This window comes from Heliconius melpomene, chromosome 11 (genome assembly GCF_056956725.1).
Source record: "Heliconius melpomene rosina isolate 202511_hmr_F chromosome 11, ASM5695672v1, whole genome shotgun sequence".
In the NCBI taxonomy this organism is placed as follows: domain Eukaryota; kingdom Metazoa; phylum Arthropoda; class Insecta; order Lepidoptera; family Nymphalidae; genus Heliconius; species Heliconius melpomene.
The window spans coordinates 5,082,390-5,100,480 of NC_140399.1; the positions used below are offsets into that span (position 1 = coordinate 5,082,390).

General features: G+C 33.1%; 1 protein-coding gene across 1 annotated transcript in view; it reads left to right on the forward strand.

The window, feature by feature from the left end:
• The window catches only part of jbug (filamin-type immunoglobulin domains fbug), a 64,611-nt gene that overhangs the window by 14,869 nt on the left and 31,651 nt on the right, over positions 1-18,091 (forward strand). Inside the window, exons 7-20 of the mRNA XM_085193380.1 lie at positions 1,252-1,393; positions 2,198-2,361; positions 2,817-2,992; positions 3,201-3,313; positions 3,424-3,605; positions 3,783-4,025; positions 4,271-4,391; positions 4,480-4,912; positions 5,337-5,509; positions 5,669-5,768; positions 6,037-6,196; positions 6,429-6,601; positions 7,478-7,569; positions 7,761-7,937. Of these exons, the coding sequence (XP_085049506.1) occupies positions 1,252-1,393; positions 2,198-2,361; positions 2,817-2,992; positions 3,201-3,313; positions 3,424-3,605; positions 3,783-4,025; positions 4,271-4,391; positions 4,480-4,912; positions 5,337-5,509; positions 5,669-5,768; positions 6,037-6,196; positions 6,429-6,601; positions 7,478-7,569; positions 7,761-7,937 (2,449 nt within the window). The remainder of the gene's footprint in view (positions 1-1,251; positions 1,394-2,197; positions 2,362-2,816; positions 2,993-3,200; positions 3,314-3,423; positions 3,606-3,782; positions 4,026-4,270; positions 4,392-4,479; positions 4,913-5,336; positions 5,510-5,668; positions 5,769-6,036; positions 6,197-6,428; positions 6,602-7,477; positions 7,570-7,760; positions 7,938-18,091) is intronic.

Sequence of the window (18,091 nt, forward strand, 5' to 3'; positions counted from 1 at the left end):
TGAAAATCTAAAATATATATTTTTACATGCATTTAATTTTTACCAAAAAAAATTGCATTACAAAAAATGAGAGGCCGTCCGTCTTGGCGTAGCGTTACCAAAGCTGGTGCCTCGGAAAATTCAGCGAAAAGTGGGGAACGGAGTGTCTTAACAATAGGTTCCCTTTGCGTACCCTGCTGTGTGCGGGATACAGTGTGAAGCTGATTATTTTTTATTTTTAAAAACTGTTTATATGTAAATTTTGGCTAACCAATAACCACATATTGGTGTATTATTTCAAATGGACAGTAAACAGGAAAGTTGTATTGCAAACTAATATCGGATATCGACATTAACACAACAAAGGCTGTTATATAACACATAACTAACGGGATACCATGCAAGATCTCGGAAAAACAAACAAACTATAATACGAGTATGTATTGCACATACCAAAGATATTTCTATTCCGTTTCACGCTGTCTGGGTAGGATGAGCAGAGTGAATCTAGTGTTAACACACTCCGTTCCCCACTTTCTACCGAGTTCTGGAAGCATTGTGTGTATAGAAATGAAAATATCGGCATCGAACCCATAACCAATCGCGTTTATAGGCACACTTTGTGCTCCTACGCTACGATGAAGATATTTCTGTTTCTAATAAATATCATATACATGGAGCACTTAGAAAGTTTTTCGTAATTTCGTGTTAATTAATTGTTTTGTTTTTTTCGCAACGATTGCTTGTTTTCGCAACATAGCAACATAAATTAAAAGCACTTAAATAGTTAGTTGAATGTTAGTTCGCAGATTAACCGCAGTTACAAATTTGGTATGGTTTTAGTATAGAGTGGACTATTGTGGTTTCATATTAATTAGTGATTGCATATTTTCAATTGATGTAGTGTTTCGATGGACATAGGCACGTAGAAATCACGTTATTATGATTTTGATCCAGCTGTGCTATGCTGGCAATCCTACGTTTAAATATTTAGATTGTGAAGCTAATAATTTTATGTAAATAACTTTGAGTTTAGAAATATTTGTTTACGTTTATACTTCAATTTCTTCTCTCTGGTGTCTCAACACGTAATGCCTCCAGAATTCAGCAGAAAGTGTGGAACGGAGTGCCTTAACACTAGGTTCCCTCTGCCTACTCTACTGTGTGCGGGATACAGCGTGAAGCTGATTTTTTAACTTTGACTTTAAATAAACTATTATCTTTAACTTAACTAACTTAATTAAGCAACAATTTTTTTTTATTGTAATTCAGACGGATTGGAACGATGGTCGTGTAGCAAATGAGCTAGTGAGATCGATGGGAGGTCCCGCTCCACCACCGAGCAGACTAAGGCGAGACCCAGCGAGATGGGAAGAAAACTGCCAGATGGCTATAGATGCTGGCAAAAAGCTTGGTAATTATTTTTATTTCATGTTTTATCCCGTATATAGATAGCAAGGTTGGCAGAGGCAACAGAATGTTAAGTAAGACTCCCCGTTATCCGTTAATTTTTACGCTAAATTCGCCTTTTGTGATTGTGCAAGACTGGCACAGTCTTCAAAGTATAATATAGCCTAGATCCTGTCCAAATTTAATAGCTACGGAAGCGATAAGTGTCTTGAAATTCTACCCAGTAGCTTAGATGATGTACTCGTATGCGTGCAAACAGAAAAAGAGACAAAAAAAATCATATACAGTCATATTCTGTTATACGGAGTGTCTTAACACTAGGTTCCCTCTGCCTACCCTGCTGTGTGCGGGATACAGCGTGAAGCAGATTTTTATTTTTATTAGGATTAGTATGTACAGACATAATATTTTACTGTTTATATGTGAGTATAGATAATGTTAAACGTAATTGATTAACAGCAAGGAAAATTCTAGTTAGCATATAATATATATTGCGGACGCCAAAACTAATATTGCAGTATATTATTACGGCTCTTCGATCTAAATACAAACTGTACTTCAGGGAAAATAAACGTCTGATTGCCCATTTGGTAGGACTACAATAATTCTAGTTCTGGCGGACGTAATTCCGTTTCGGAATATTAAGCAATAAATATACGCTGTATTCCGCACATGCAGGCAAAAGGAATCTGGGAACCTAGTGTTATTGTTAAGATACTCTATTCTTGTTGTGCTTGCAGATTAAATATATTTTATATACATACCTATAGGAAACTAAACTCTACACCAAATTCCAATAAATTTTTAGGTGTCCAGCCCGTTGTCTCAGCCAAAGACATGAGTCAAAGTGACGGAGAGCATCTGGGTGTGATGACATGGGCCACGCAGTTCCGTAACGTGCCGCCGCGACCGCCTGTACATGACATGCTACGAGTAGCTCTTGACTCGACTTCAGGAAGAGTTGGAGAAACAGTTCGTATTCTTTTCTTACATTTATCTTCTTAATGGGACTTAATCATTTATTTTTATGTTACTTTGTTTGTAAGACAGACAAGTTTTGATAGACATGAGACAATTGAAAGCTAAAATTTTTATTAAAATATTTTTTATTTTCTATTGTATTCTATTATAAATTTTTAACTGAAAATAGTGAATAGTGATAACGGAGTTACGATTAAGTAACTCCGTTATCACTATCACGGCACCAGGGCTCGACTGTAACGCAACATTTGTTGGCTCATTACCTAGAGAATGAATTAATATTAATTAACATTTTCATTTCCTCATTCTGGCACCATGACAAAAACCCGGTGTTTAGTTACGCCATTAAATTCATCTCCTCAACACAAGCAATGTGTTGAATATTATATATTATTATTTCTAAATTTTAAATGCCTTTAAATATACCTCATGCATCTTGGTTACAGACTTACATCAAAGTAGAAAGCATAACACAAGAATTATCAATGTCAGAAGTAAAGGTATCGATAGTTAATCCTCTAGAACAAGAAACCAGACTAAAGCTGGACTCTAAAGGAGCGGGCGAGTTTGTCCCTGAACACGCAGGCATGCATGAAATTGTGCTCACTGTTGATGACATCAGGTATTGTAAATTGAGAACATTATATACAAAAGTAAACAAAGAAAAGAATAGAATATTATAGGTACCCAATGAAGTCACGAACAATTAAACATTAACAGGGTTATTAAAAGTTAATTTATGATTGTTGATTTTATCTTATATTTGTTATAGTAGATACTCTAGCGTATTATTTCTATCTTATTTATACCAAATATTTATTTATTTATAGAGTGGATGGAAGATATTTCTTCCGAGCTCTGCCTCGGTTGGTGTCAGTTCCACCGCCAGGCATGGCCCCTTGTGCAGCAGGCAGCATTGTAGAAGTACTAGTTAGCGCCACAGGTAAAAATCTTATGTCAATCTTATGTAACAATATCTTTGGTATTCAAAACGATATTTTTGCTGAAGTTATTAATATTTAATGATTTAACATAAATTATCAATTTATATAGGCGCACCAAGACGTGAAGATATAGATGTAACAGCACATTCACCAAGCGGTCGAGCAGTTCCGTTAAAAGCCCGCCATCCTCCACCATCAGCTCCAGGAACTACAGCTTCGAGTGCAACATTTCAACCCGACGAAGCTGGCGTCTGGACGATAGCTATTACTTACAAAGGAGAACATATTCAGGTTTGTAGGTTTGAAAAGAATATTTTTTATATTAACCTTATATATACTTATTTATATGTACTTATTTAACTTCCGTACGTGGCCATAAAACATTTATCGTATAGCGTTGGTTTATTGACGATTTATCGATGTACACGAGTAAAATAAAGTAAATAAATATTTTGATATTTTCTTTAGGGTGGTCCTTTTACCTGTGAAGTTTTTGATCCAGCTGGAGTACGTTTAAGCGCCGGAGCACTGGAAGGTGCTGAACCATTAAAACCTCACTCATTTGAGTTGGACACCAGCGGATGTGGAGTCAAGGGAGATCTGCAACTAGACATTGTTCACGATAAGAGAAGTGTCATGTGCGCTTTAGAAAAATTGTCATCGACAAAATATCGTGCAACTTTTATGCCTAAAGCGCCAGGCAAGCATAGAGTGAGTAATATGAAATGAAAGTAATTTATTCTTTCAGCATTCAAAATATATACAAACATTTATTTTTAAGTTAATTATGTTCTTTCATATTTGTAAACATTTAATACAGTCAAAGAAAACTGTTTTATAGAATAACGTGAATGGCATCAGATGTGCTTCTATGATTTAAATGATTTTAATTTATTTATTTTATTTCAATTATAATGATTTGAAAATAAATATATATTTTGAATTTTATATTACAGTTGTATATTTATTTCAATGGCTATGACGTTCATGGATCACCTCATGTCTTTCGCGTGGGATCGAGATCAAAAAAACCAAGAGACAGTGCCAGTCCATCTTATACTAGAATTGCTAGCCCAGGTAATATCATTATTTCAGATTTTAGAAGAACAAATTTTATAAAGAAATTCTTTTGAATAAATATATCACCCTAGTTTATTATTTTCAGTTACTAGACTGAGATCGGAAAGTCCTCACAATAACTACAATTTATATGAAACGAACACAAAGCACAGTACGAGCTCAATAGATCGCAGAGAAGAGCGACGGAACCCGGATTATTACAAATCTTCATTTGGTACTGACATAAAAGAAAAAAGTTTTGACACCACCGATTCGTATACAAATTCTAGATTAAATAAAAGAGAGAATTTTACCACGTATGATTCGGAGAGCTCTCGCAACCGGACCGCCAGTCCAATAACATCAAAACATCTGGGGAACGGATCACGACTCGATTTTGCCAGATCGAGCAGCCCATACAGAGCTAGCAGCCCATACAGGGCAAGCAGCCCATACAGGGCTACCAGTCCTATCGGTCGGACGAGCCCGCTAACGAGGAAAGATAGTCCTTTGAATAGAACTGCTAGTCCAATTAATCGGTACGTGATATTCGGAGGCCTACGTTACAAATATCCGACTTCTAAAGGATGATTGGCGTGTCTAATATACGCAATTTGTGCTGACATGTTGTGTCTGACATACATAATTAATTTTGGGAATAAATTAATGAACTACGTGATTATTCTATGCAACACTACACTTTATGGAACCATAGTCAAAATCAAATTAAATCAGCTTCGCGTTGTATCCCGTACACAGCAAGGTAGGCAGAGGAAACTTAATGTTAAAACACTCCGTTCCCCACTTTCCGCGGAATTCTGGAGGCATTACATATTTCATTTCCTCGAGTGGGAATTGAACCCACAATCAGTTACAGACGCGTGTGCCCCTGCGCCACGACTGGCCTCAAAACCTGGGGCTGACCCTTTTAAAAGTATTACAAATGTTTTTGCTTTTTAACAGCGTCAATAGCCCCACCGATCGATACAGCCCTGTCACAACAACAAAGCGGACGGTAGAAAAGCGATCAAACTATAAGATGTACAGCTCGTATAGCGGATCCCAAGATAATCTCGACCAGAGCAGCCCACTTTCATCACTCGAAACTGATCGATTAAAAAGATATGGAAGTCCAAGTAGGCATTGTTTTATTTAAATAGCAGTACTTAGTTATTAGGAATTTTGTATTATTTAAATGTATAGTACATTTTATTATTATTATTGATATGCAATATAGGTTAATGCACTTCCTAATAAACTGCGACTATTTAATTGATCTATTCGTGTGTTACCAGTCTCTGCAGATACGGGAGATCCCGGGGGAAAGCCACATCGTTTGCGGAATGATTCATGGGATACTGTCGAAACCACTAGGAAGATGTTCAGTAATAGTAGGTACGTCATGTTATTTATGTTTATTTTTGATATATCAAAGTTATTTTTTTAATTATTTTTCTTTTCTTTTAACTGATCAGAAATCAAAAATGAAAATTACATCAATTTCAATTCCATCAATTTGATTTCGGTACACCTTTATAATTTCAAGATATTGACGCAATACCTGGATAAATATTCCGGAAATGAATCCAAAGCCTTTAGGCAGAAATGTTATTTGAGAACTGTAGCCAACGAAATTCGTTAAACGTAAAATATATTTCGACAGCCTCGACTCAACAAGCGATCGGTACGGACAAAATACTCTGGATCGGGAAACACAACGTAATACTCAGTTGAACAAGTTCAGCGATTTCTCGCGCGACTCCTTTAACCGACATCTAGACCGGTTGGTCGACGAGCGGGACTCGGACACGTACACGAGTCGGGTAAGTAAATTAGTCATTTTGTATAAATTGCACTCGTTAACAGAATTAATGAAAAGTTACGTTACAATTTTCACTTGTTTTTTTTTCTTACATTTAAAAACTTCACGCTATATCCCGCATATAGCAAGGTGGGCAGAGGGAACCTAATGTTAAAACACTCCGTTCCTCATTTTCTTATTAATACCTTAATTATATTTTTTTTCTTTTTTAACTAAAACCATTCAACTTCTAGCAAGAAATCACAAAACGTGAAGTTCGAGAGAGCTCTTACGTAGTCAGGGACTCTTCCTACAGCAGTGTGGAAGAGAAACACCAACAACAGCAGTCTTTTTTATCCAATAGGCCCTCCCGTGACCCGACCGGGGGGGCCCGCACTGAGACGGACGCAGCACATGCCCGTTTCAGGTAAACTATTTTTTATTATTATTTGATTTTCATATATGGCCATTGTAAGCACCATAAAAATGTATATTATTTTGTTATATAAATAATCGTGTAGTTCAACTTGGCAAAGCTATAGACGAGTCGCTACTAAATTAATAAAGCATAAAATGTTATTTTTTATGGTAGGCACTTATTTTAATTAAAACTGAAACTATAATTACTTTGAAGACTACCCAATTTTAATAAAACAACAATTTTAATAATATATATATTATTTTTAAAGAACATTTAGAAAAACAACGGTTTCTAATATTATTTCTTTTGTCCTCATAAATAAATTGGTATCGATGTAAGATTGAAACGACCGCAAGGAATAAAATAAGAACTCCATAAAGAAAATATAAAGCGCCTGTACGAAGGAACGAGGTCTCGATGTTATAAATTCTACAATCCGTACCTGCTGCCGGAGTTTAAGATTCCCTATTGGTCTACTTACAAATTGATGTTATTTATATCTGTATCCTAGTCGTTATTAGAAAAATAATAGTAAATAAAACATGCCTTCATAATAGATTTATTTATTAAATATAATTGTAACATTTGGTAAATTATTTCAAAAGTAAGAAAAACTTGGTTACGTTAAATTCCACTCAAAGCATCCACATAAAGTGCTCCGAGCGGCATAAAATGAGGAACGGAGTGTCTGAACTCTAGCTTTCTCTGCTATTTAGCAGATACAGAGTTAAAACCTAAATAAAACAATACAAGCAGCTACCAAAATATACCAATGGCATAATACAATTCAGATTCGAATAATTATTCCTATTTTCTTTGTATATAGACTTAACGACTAATGTCTATGTGATTTTATTTTAATGAATAATTTACTTGTTCTAGACCAATTCAAAGGGATAACAGTAAAGGCGCAAAAGGAATAGTCATAAAACCAACCTACAAAGGAATAGAGGGACAACCTGTTGAATTTATAGGTAATATTAATTGCAATGAGTTCAGCTCTTTCGAATATAATTTAATTATGATATAAATTTTTAAGGGATTGCGTGTTGAGTGGCGAAACTCAACGCCGCGTTTTTGCCTAACCAGAGCGAAGAAAATAAAAATATTAATAAATAATAATATACGTGAAATTATTCTAACAACATAACATATACTTAAACAGTTGACGCAAGCGCTGCTGGACCTGGTCAGCTGGAGCTAGAGGTGTCTGGTGGTAATGGCACATTGGTGGCCAGCTCGGTGAGACCGCTCGGTGGCCACAAATACGTAGCAGCCTTCACACCGCGTGTTCTACGACCGCACTCCGTCCGAGTCACTTTCAACGATGAACACGTTCCTGGTAAGTTATTGTTTCATAATATTTTTAATTATTTATTATACATAACAGCGGAAATAAACCAAAAAATATTTATATTGATATTATAAAGTTGAAAAATTTGGTTCTATGTTGATTTGAATTAAAAAGTATTATTCTGTTGTGTATTATAAAAAAAAGAAAATCTTTTTCACTTTAGGCCATTTTCCTGAGGTCATACAAAACTTTAATTTAACCACGTGGATGAAGTCACAGGCAAAAACTAGTAATAAATAAACGAAAATACTTCTTCATCTTCGTTCTTCATTACATTTTTATGGAAATTATTATTAGTGCTTATTAAAAGATCAGTTAAATGTACATGAAAATGATCCAGTAAATATTTTACATATAAATATTTTTTTTATAATTTAATGCTTTTTAAAGTTTAGATATCCAATAGAAAATATTTTTAAAATATCACAATTTGTACGACGTAATGCACCAACGGACACAAATACATTGCAACGTTGAGAGCGCTGTGCTCGCCTTCACTTACTCTTTTCATCGGCCCGTCTACCAAATAAATTCAATTTCACGAAGATGTTTTTAAAAAGATCTGTTTTATATAAAAGAAATATAGTCTCGCTAGCCACGAGGACTGTCCTAAATCTAAATTATCATTGGTTTTTACTAAAAATCGTATGTTTTCTTAATGTTTAATTTAACAGCGTTACTACTTACGTACTCTCCGCCGAAATATGGCAGCATTGCGTGTAGAGTCGAACTCAGCGTTTGCCTAGTTACCAGAGCGAGGAAATAAAAATATTAAGTATTTTATTTTCTCGAGTGAGAATCGAACCCATAACCTTTCGTGTTCACAGGCACATGCTTGTGCCTCTTCGTCATGATTCCTTAATAAAATCTATCTATATATATAAAATCGAAAGGTCACTCACTCATCACGAAATCTCAGAAATTACAAGTGCTAGGAATCTGAAATTTTGCATAGGAGTTACTTATAGGACGTAGGTGCTCGCTAAGACGGGAATTTGCAATATTCGACTTCTAAGGGGTTGTTTTTGGGGTCGAAAGTTTGTATGAAACTTCGTTACTACAAATGCTAGGAGTCTCAAATTTTGCATAGACGTCACTAGGACGTAGTCATGGAGACAGAAATTAATAATAACAGCTCACGCGGGTGTAACCGCGAGCGGGCCGCTAGTATATTCATAAATATAAAATGATGTAAAGAACAAAGTCAATTAATTATCTTTACAGATACGCATATCTGTGTTAAATAACACTAGACGTTTAAAATTAATATTTTTATGTTAATTGTTAGGTACGTCTATATCTTCAAGATTTTAGATAAGTGTAAAAGAAAGTAAGCTTTTCCTACGTAAAGCGTGTAATACGGTGTGCACGCATTGTAAATAAAATAATAAGTCTGATTACACTGTGAAAGTCGTCTAAGAGAGAGGAGTACAAATAATAATTTGTAAAATATCATAGAATTAAAATATTTTATATAAACGATAGCGATATTAACTGAATTTTCTTTTTTTAACCGACTTCTGTAAGAAAAGGAGGTTATCAATTCGACTGTATTTTTTTTTTTTTTTTTTTTTTTTTTTTTTATGTTTGTTACCTCATAACTTTTAACTGGGTGGACCGATTTTGATATTTTTTTTTTATTTGAAAGGTATAGCTTCCCGAATGGTCCCATTTTTTTTTGGTCCATGTCTGACAATGGTATCCATGAGAAAATCACATAAGTCTTAAATTTGCATTATGCATGTGCGCGACTAATAGCCGAATAACTCAATGTCGCGCCAACCGATTTTGATTATTCTTTTTTTATTTGAAAGGATACACTTCAAGGATAATTTGGTGAAAGTTTGGTTAGGTTTCGATAATGGAATCCGGAGAAAATTGAGAAAGTTTGTTTTTTTTTGGTCAAAAATTAATTATACTGTAATAGTTACAAGCAAAAACTTTTTAAATTGATGTCAGAAGTGAGATTCCTGATCGTTGCATTTCTTTTCAACCAATCTCAAAAAAGAGGATGTTCTCATTTTCAACCAACTTCAAAAAAGGGAGATTCCGAATTCACCCGAATACTTTTTATGTTTGTTCTTGTCAATATACCAAAATGTAACTTTGCACAAAAATAATAGCTAATTAAATGAAGTTTTACATAGAACAATCACAACCACTCGTTGACAACCACTACCACCACCATCACCACTCGTTCAAGAAGCATCATTTTAAGATCTACCCATCACTAAAAATCGTAAAATAAATTATTTTTTAACAAAAACAAAAACCGACTTCTAACAACGAACTAAAAAGTGAAAAATAATTATATAAAGATTTTATAATTTTGAAGTCGGTGTCAAACTAATGCTACAACACCTTTACTACAATATCTAATTACTAAGCCTGTTTGTTTTACTTGGCACCGACTTCAAAATTATAAAATCTTTATATAATTATTTTTCACTTTTTAGTTCGTTGTTAGAAGTCGGTTTTTGTTTTTGTTAAAAAATAATTTATTATTATTATTAGATGCACACTATACCTAGTAGGGTAGCCAGAGGAAAATTAGGAAGCTAGTGTTTAGACACTCCCGTTCCACACTTTCTGCTGAATTTACTTCATATTTATTTAAAACTATAGACCAGTACATTTTAAAACGTGGTATAGATATATGTAATTGCCGTATAATATAATATTTATAACATATATCAAAAATAATAATTTATAAGTAACTGTATTCCCTCTCTATTATATTATTTCGGCAAACAAGCAAACCGACATGACCTGGAAGAAAATTTGGAACAAAACAACTATACGTGCTCAACAGCTTACTTGCGAGGCTACAGATACAATGTTCTATTAACATCTGAACTGTGCCGCAATTTGACCTTATACAAAGAAAATACTTAAATACTAATTCTTGGAGCCCAGCTTTTGGTCCAAACCCATAGAATTACGTTCTACTTTTGTAGTAAGTCTCTTAGGCAAAATATAAATTCCATATAAAAAGTTGCGGAGGGAATGAAATATTTAATATTTTCCTTTCTTCGCTCTGGTGTTGAGACAAAGCGCAGTTTCTGACAGAACGGAGGAAATGGAGATCGGAGTAACTTAACACTAGGTTCCCTCTTTATCTATCCCACACACAGCAGGGTTGGGAAAATTGATGAAATTTATTAAGATATTGTAAATAGACCAATATACATCATCATTAATAATTGAGGCCAGTCATAGCGCAAAGGCACAAAGTGTGACTGTAAAACCGACTGGTTGTGGGTTTGATCCCTACTCGAGATGATTAAATATTTACTTAAATTTATATTTCTATTTCTTCGCTCTAGTGTCGAGGCACAGCGCGGCGTTGAGTTCTGCCACTCAACACGCATTGCCAGAATTCGATAGAAAGTGGGGAATGGATTGTAACACTAGGTTCCCTCTGCCTACCCTACTGTGTGCGGGATACCGCGTGAAGCTTATTTAATTAAATTTTTACATCATTAATCACTGAAGCAACTTGCAACTCAATTATTCTATAAAATATGACAAACGAACTAAAAGTTACAAAAGCTCATCTTTACATTACAAAGTTTAAGTCTGCACTTTAATACTGCATAAGGACTTAAGGACTTTTGAGGAGAAAATCGACTCGAACAGCAAAAGTTAATTAGAAGGAATAGTTTATTTCTTATACTGTTAAGTATTTAAAACATTTTTTTAATAATACTTAGCTATTTGACCGTTCTATCCTTATAAATAATCATAATCATATGAACATTCATAGTCGTATGCTGTTGTAAAACACTATAAATCCGGCAGTTGAAGCCACTCATTACGTAATGCCTCGAAAAAAATTAGGCGGAAAGTGAGGAACGGAGTGTCTAAACACTAGGTTCCATTTGCCTACCCTCCTGTATGCGAGATACAGCGTGAAGTTGATTTTTTTTTTATTTATATAGTTTAACTGCCCCATAAAAGAGCAAACACAAAAATTATGGTAGGCATTTTTTATAGTGTTGACTGACAGATCAATGAGCACTGAATAACTAAATAAATTGCCATACATTCTCACAAGTCTAGACGGAACAAAAGAAAAAAAAACTTTAATGTCTAGGCCATGTACGTTTATGTTGTTGAAAAAATTCAGTAGCAGATGGCGATAATAAGGATAGAAAAAAAACTTATTTATTTCTATTTATTATAAATATTTTTTGACATTTTGTTAACTAAATTTTGACCATCTATACACATATGGGGGTTGTTATATGTGAAAAAAAAAATATTCATATATATATATGTACGTACAAGTGATTCTTGCTGTGAATATAATATTACGTTACGTTTTTGCGACGTAGGTTACCCCCATTACCCCTACATATTAAATGTAGATAATCTTATTCTTGTATTTTAAACACATATATTTGCTATAAATTAGGGTAATAAGAAAATAGATTTGTTTTAGATATATTATTAATTTTATAAGTATGTCATAGCAACATTAAAATTATATAATAAATTATTTAAAACGTAGTTTACTAACTACTCAACACGTAATTATAGTAATAAAACTAATTTAGGAGTGATTTTCCAAGAAAAAATTTAAAATTAAGCTTTTAGAAATTTCTAGAAATCTGCCCGGTTTGTGACGAGACGGTTCTAGGGTAAAAGTTGGAATTGGCTTATTCCGAAGGCTGTCCACATCTTGTCTGTCCCTTTCTATTGCCAACCATTCATTCATTGGAACGAATACATATCTGACTATCTCGTTCGTGTTAGTGAAAGGGGCTTTGTAGAGACAACACGCCACTATATTATGCTATACGTATTTATAGTGTATGAGAAATTCAATTATCGTTATAAAAATCTACTGTAGTACTAAATGCTTATAAAAATTTTAACTAACGAAATCAAAATTCAAATATGCATATATGAATAATAATTTAAATAATATGACTTATTACATACAATTACTATTAATCTTCAAATAATAATTGAAACATAATGCTTAATCAAATTTTTATTGCACACTACCTAAGAAAAATATAATTAAATGTTGACGGTACGTAGGCTCTCGAATTCCACACCGCCATTTTGAATACCTGGGTGACGTCACGAGGCAGCGCCCGCGCAGCTCGCGGCCCGCGCCTGACATTCGGGCCGCAGTCGCATTCGAACGAGGCGTCGCCTCGGCGTACAAAATGCAGTTTCGCCGCTTATTCCTCCGCATATGTGCTAACTCAGATTAAACTTGCCTTATAAAACTTGTGTACTATCTCTCTGTTCTTTGGATTGAAGAACAGTTGAGAAATTACCGAAGTGTGGATTCTATTAAGTGTTGTGAGTGTATGAAAGTGTTATTGTTGTGATTTCTTTCCGGTATACGTCATTACACTGCCCTACATCGCTGTCGTCGAGAGAATTATTCGCGTTAAAAAGGTCTGCTTCATATGTTATTTGCATACTGTTTCTCGTGTCTGTCTATTTGAATGTCAGCGGGATTTATGTGGGCGAGACACGTCATTGCTTTTTTATATGTTTTTGAATATAATTATTCTCATAGATTTTATTGACAGGAATAATATAGATTTTCTTTTATAGTATATACAAAATATATATTTTAAGGTGTTAAGAATATAAGTATTTAATTTAATATATATTTATCTGTCTAAATAATGTTAAGCAAGTTAACATTATTCACGTCATAATTGTGTAAACACTATTAAAAGTGACCCAGTTTAAGTAAATTTAGGAAAACCGGTACGACAGCTTGTCATATTAGTTACATAGCTTTTTTTACAAATTTACGATCAAAAAACTTAAAACTAATTAAAAGCGATGATGAATATATCCTGTAATCGCTTCAACGCTTTAAAACAATGCGGAAACGTGCGTTGAACTCTTTTGTAGGGACTCCTCACCCTTATACAAATTCAAACAAAAAAGCACTCTAATAACATACATATTAATATCCAAAATAGAATATTTATTTCATCGGTGTGATATATTTTAATACCTTACAATGCTTCGGACAATCTTGCGTGACTGGTACGGAATGAGAAAAAAAACTTCATTACCATATTATAATCTCTCTAAATTGAATCTTTTATCATGTATAAGTCAAGGCCAAATATATATTATAAAGATTTATTCTTTATTATGTCATTTTATAATATAGGTTTTCAAAGCAGAACAAGGACATAAAGTAACCTGCTTAGTGCTTTATGTAACTCATATGTAATAAATTAACATTTATATATCTAAAGTGGTAAATTCAAAATCGTAGAGGCTTGACAAGACATGGACTTGAAAGTATTCAATAAAATTTAAATATATTATATAATAATCAACTTTCTGCTAAACTAGAAACGCTATGAATTTTAACCAAGAAAAGTATGCTAATACAAGATTTTAATTATGCATACGTAAATGTAGGTAGATTTGTATATCAAAAATAGTGATTTTTTATAGTGTATTTTAATGATATCATAATACTTTAGAAATTATCGATTTTTATACTATATTCATGTCAGGAATTCAACGTGTATCAAGTATAGGATTTTATATATAAAGTTTTTTTTATTTATATTTATTTTGTAGCAAAACTAATAGACGGTTAAACATATCGCTTTTTTTTGTAAGTTCTCCCGAGTAAATTTGTACCCTAACCATATATCTCAACTGTGTCACAAGAATGGCTACTTTTTTATATTAATTATACAATAGTTCAAAATTATTATAACTTAACTTAGCTTTACGCTATATCCCTAGAGGGGTATTAAGAGAGAACGGAGAGCCAAACACTAGGAAGAAATAAAAATATTAAATATTTCATTTCCTCGAGTGCGAATCGTACCCACAAACTGTCACGTTTACAATATATTTAAAAATATAATAATTTTAGACCACTAAAAATGTTCTTAACGTTTATACTGGATAGTAAAAGCTTCAATAATGAGACCCGGTGTAATGTATATTTACAAAGATTATATGGTTTACTTGCATAAGCATTGAATCTATAGTCCGCGCAAACTATCACTTTCTTCTTACATAACCGTTTATTACATAGTTACTTTTGTATATTGGGTTAGTTGTATGAAGAAGTTTCAGTTATAAACTTAATTTTTTATGTTAAACTTTTTTTTAGAGTTGCTAGTACAGGTTCGAATCTCGTATATCTCTCGTCTGGTGGTCTATTATTCTAAAACATTTAGACAGAGAAGAGTTTAATTTTACTATATTTTCTAAATGTAAAATGTCATGATTTACTAATTTATTTTAATAAAATAAAATATAAATAAAATCTCCACAGTTCACGTTGTTAAAACATTACTCAGCAAGCGTTTAAATTCGATTTATTGTAAAATAGAATATGGAATTCCCTTAATATTATTTAATTAGCATAAAAAATATATATGAATATACTTAGGCAAAATACAAAAAATATTTGAAATATAAAACCTTCTCGCACTTACAGTAAATAACGGCCGCTCTGCTCGGGTAAAGAAGAATTATTTTATTATATTTAATACTTCACGCGAATCTCAGATTTCAATTTGTATTGGATTTCAACCACAACTCGTAGAAATCCTTGACTGTGTGTTAAAGTAATTATATATATAGGCAATTATTATTTATATAGTTATAGAAATATTCTAGTTACATAAGTAGTTGCATGTATGTACATACGATTTACATTAATGTTTATTATATTTATAATGACTAACGTTTGGGTATGCAGTTATAGTTAGAATATTTTGAATTACGTCAGATATTAGATTATTTAGCAGCCATTTTAAGAATATCCCTTTTTTATACTATATATATCTATATATATATATATAAAATCGAAAGGTCACTCACTCATCACGAAATCTCAAAAACTACAAGTGCTAGGAATCTCAAACTTTGCATAGGAGTTACTTATAGGACGTAGGTGCTCGCTAAGACGGGAATTTGCAATATTCGACTTCTAAGGGGTTGTTTTTGGGGTCGAAAGTTTGTATGAAACTTCGTTACTACTAATGCTAGGAGTCTCAAATTTTGCATAGACGTCACTAGGACGTAGTCATGGAGACAGAAATTAATAATAACATAGTTCACGCGGGTGTAACCGCGAGCGGGCCGCTAGTTATAAATAAAATTTAAGTGTCTGTCTGTAATTTCAAAATAACTGTAGTAAACTGTTGGATAAAAATATCCAATATTAATATGGTGAGAAGAAACTAGTTAAAAACTGCACTGAACCGACTTTCCAAACAGTTCGAGTAAAGAAAATCAAGTTCTAAAAGTACCATTTATTGCACATTTAGTTACTTTCTGCGACTTAATTGGGTGTGTTTAATTATACTCGTACAATTCTCACTAAGCAGCCATTGATGCAGTACTTGTCGCTATTGATATTTTACATCTAATTAGTAGAATATATTTTTAATTTCAATTACTTTTCTTAAAAAATGATAAATAAGAATAATAATAAGAATTTCCGTTACTTCCCGTTGACCTACACTCGTGAAATTGCCGTACCAATTTATTTATTATACGGAACCTTTGTTGGGCGAGTTCCACTTGTATTGACTGGTTTTTTTATATGACCTTTAAAAACAATAGTTTCTAAACAACAAAAAAAACTATTTTTCTGTTTTAATTCAAAACATGTATTTTAAAATTTCACGAAAATAGCATCATATCTAAGGATTATATATATATATATTTTAATTTATTTTTCTAAGCAACATTTCATTTACATGTTCGCAACTATCTAATATTCTAATACATATTGTTCTAATTGTTGTGACATATTTCACCTCGACCTTGAGCGCAATAGTTAATATAAAACATTAATTGCTAACGCATAAAAACAATCGTGGGTTGCTATTTTTATTTGTAGTTCAAGAGCGAACTAGAATAAATTAAAAAGATTTTCAAATCAGCATTCGTATATTATACTATGAAAGGTTTATTAAAGTAGGATAACTACTGAAATTAGGACATTCTGGACATGCTCGCGGACGAGATGGCTGAAGAGGCAGAGGGAACCTAGTTTTAAGACACTCCGTTCCCCAGGCATACCTATATAATTTATAAAATTCGTATATTGACATTATGATTGATTATTGCCAATGTTCTTCTAATATAGGAGTACAAGTGTTTTTACATGTTACAGTTACAGTTATGTAATATAATAAAATAAATGCTACTTTAAATTCTGGTTTTTTTTAATGTCTTGTTTGTCTACTTTCATAAAGTTTTTCGTTCATTATAATATGGTACATAACCTACATATAAACTAACCATATACAAACATGAAAACAAATTTTCTTGGCATTAGACCATAAAGGTGTGCCACTTGAATATTGTGCAAGACTAAATGGAATGTCGTTAACTGAACACCATGAGCATCTTAAGAAGGTTGACCAATATACTAAAGTACATTTACGAGCAATTATAGAAAATTTAAGTTTTTTTATTACATTTTTACATAACGATGCCTAAAGATCTTAATTTAATAATAATTTGCATAAAAAAATAATTTCAGCTAAATATATTTTAATCATTTTCATAGTTAATAAAATATTGTACTCCACATGTAAAGTAATCGAGTACTCGGGGCACAAAGTGACACTGTAAAGGCGACTGGTTGTGGGTTCGATCCCCGCTCGAGGAAATGAAATATTTATTTTAATTTATATTTCCATTTCTTCGCTCTGGTGTCGAGGTGAAGCGCGGCGTTGAGTTCCGCCATTCAATACGCAATGCCTGCAGAATTCGGCGGAGAGTGGAGGAGGGTTACAGAAACAGTTACTGTTTCATGAACTCAATATGTAACTAATTCCGCAACCCTGTATCCATTTGGCCTTACCTCCATAGGACTAATGTATGGTAATGTTAAGGCAAGAACCGTTGTAAACCTGTAGAAGGAGGACGCACGTCACAGATCTAAGTAGAATGTTGTCCACATTACTAATTTCAAAAATGTAGCTATAAACGCGACTGCAAACGCTCTGTTCGCGGCAAGGCGCGGCGTTAAGCTCCGTTATTTAAACCACAATGCCTCCATAGTTGGACGGAAAATTAGAAACCCTCTGCCTACCCTGCCGTGTGCGGAAGAAGGAGACAGGGAGAAGCTAATTTAATTTAATTTATATTTATATCGTATTTAA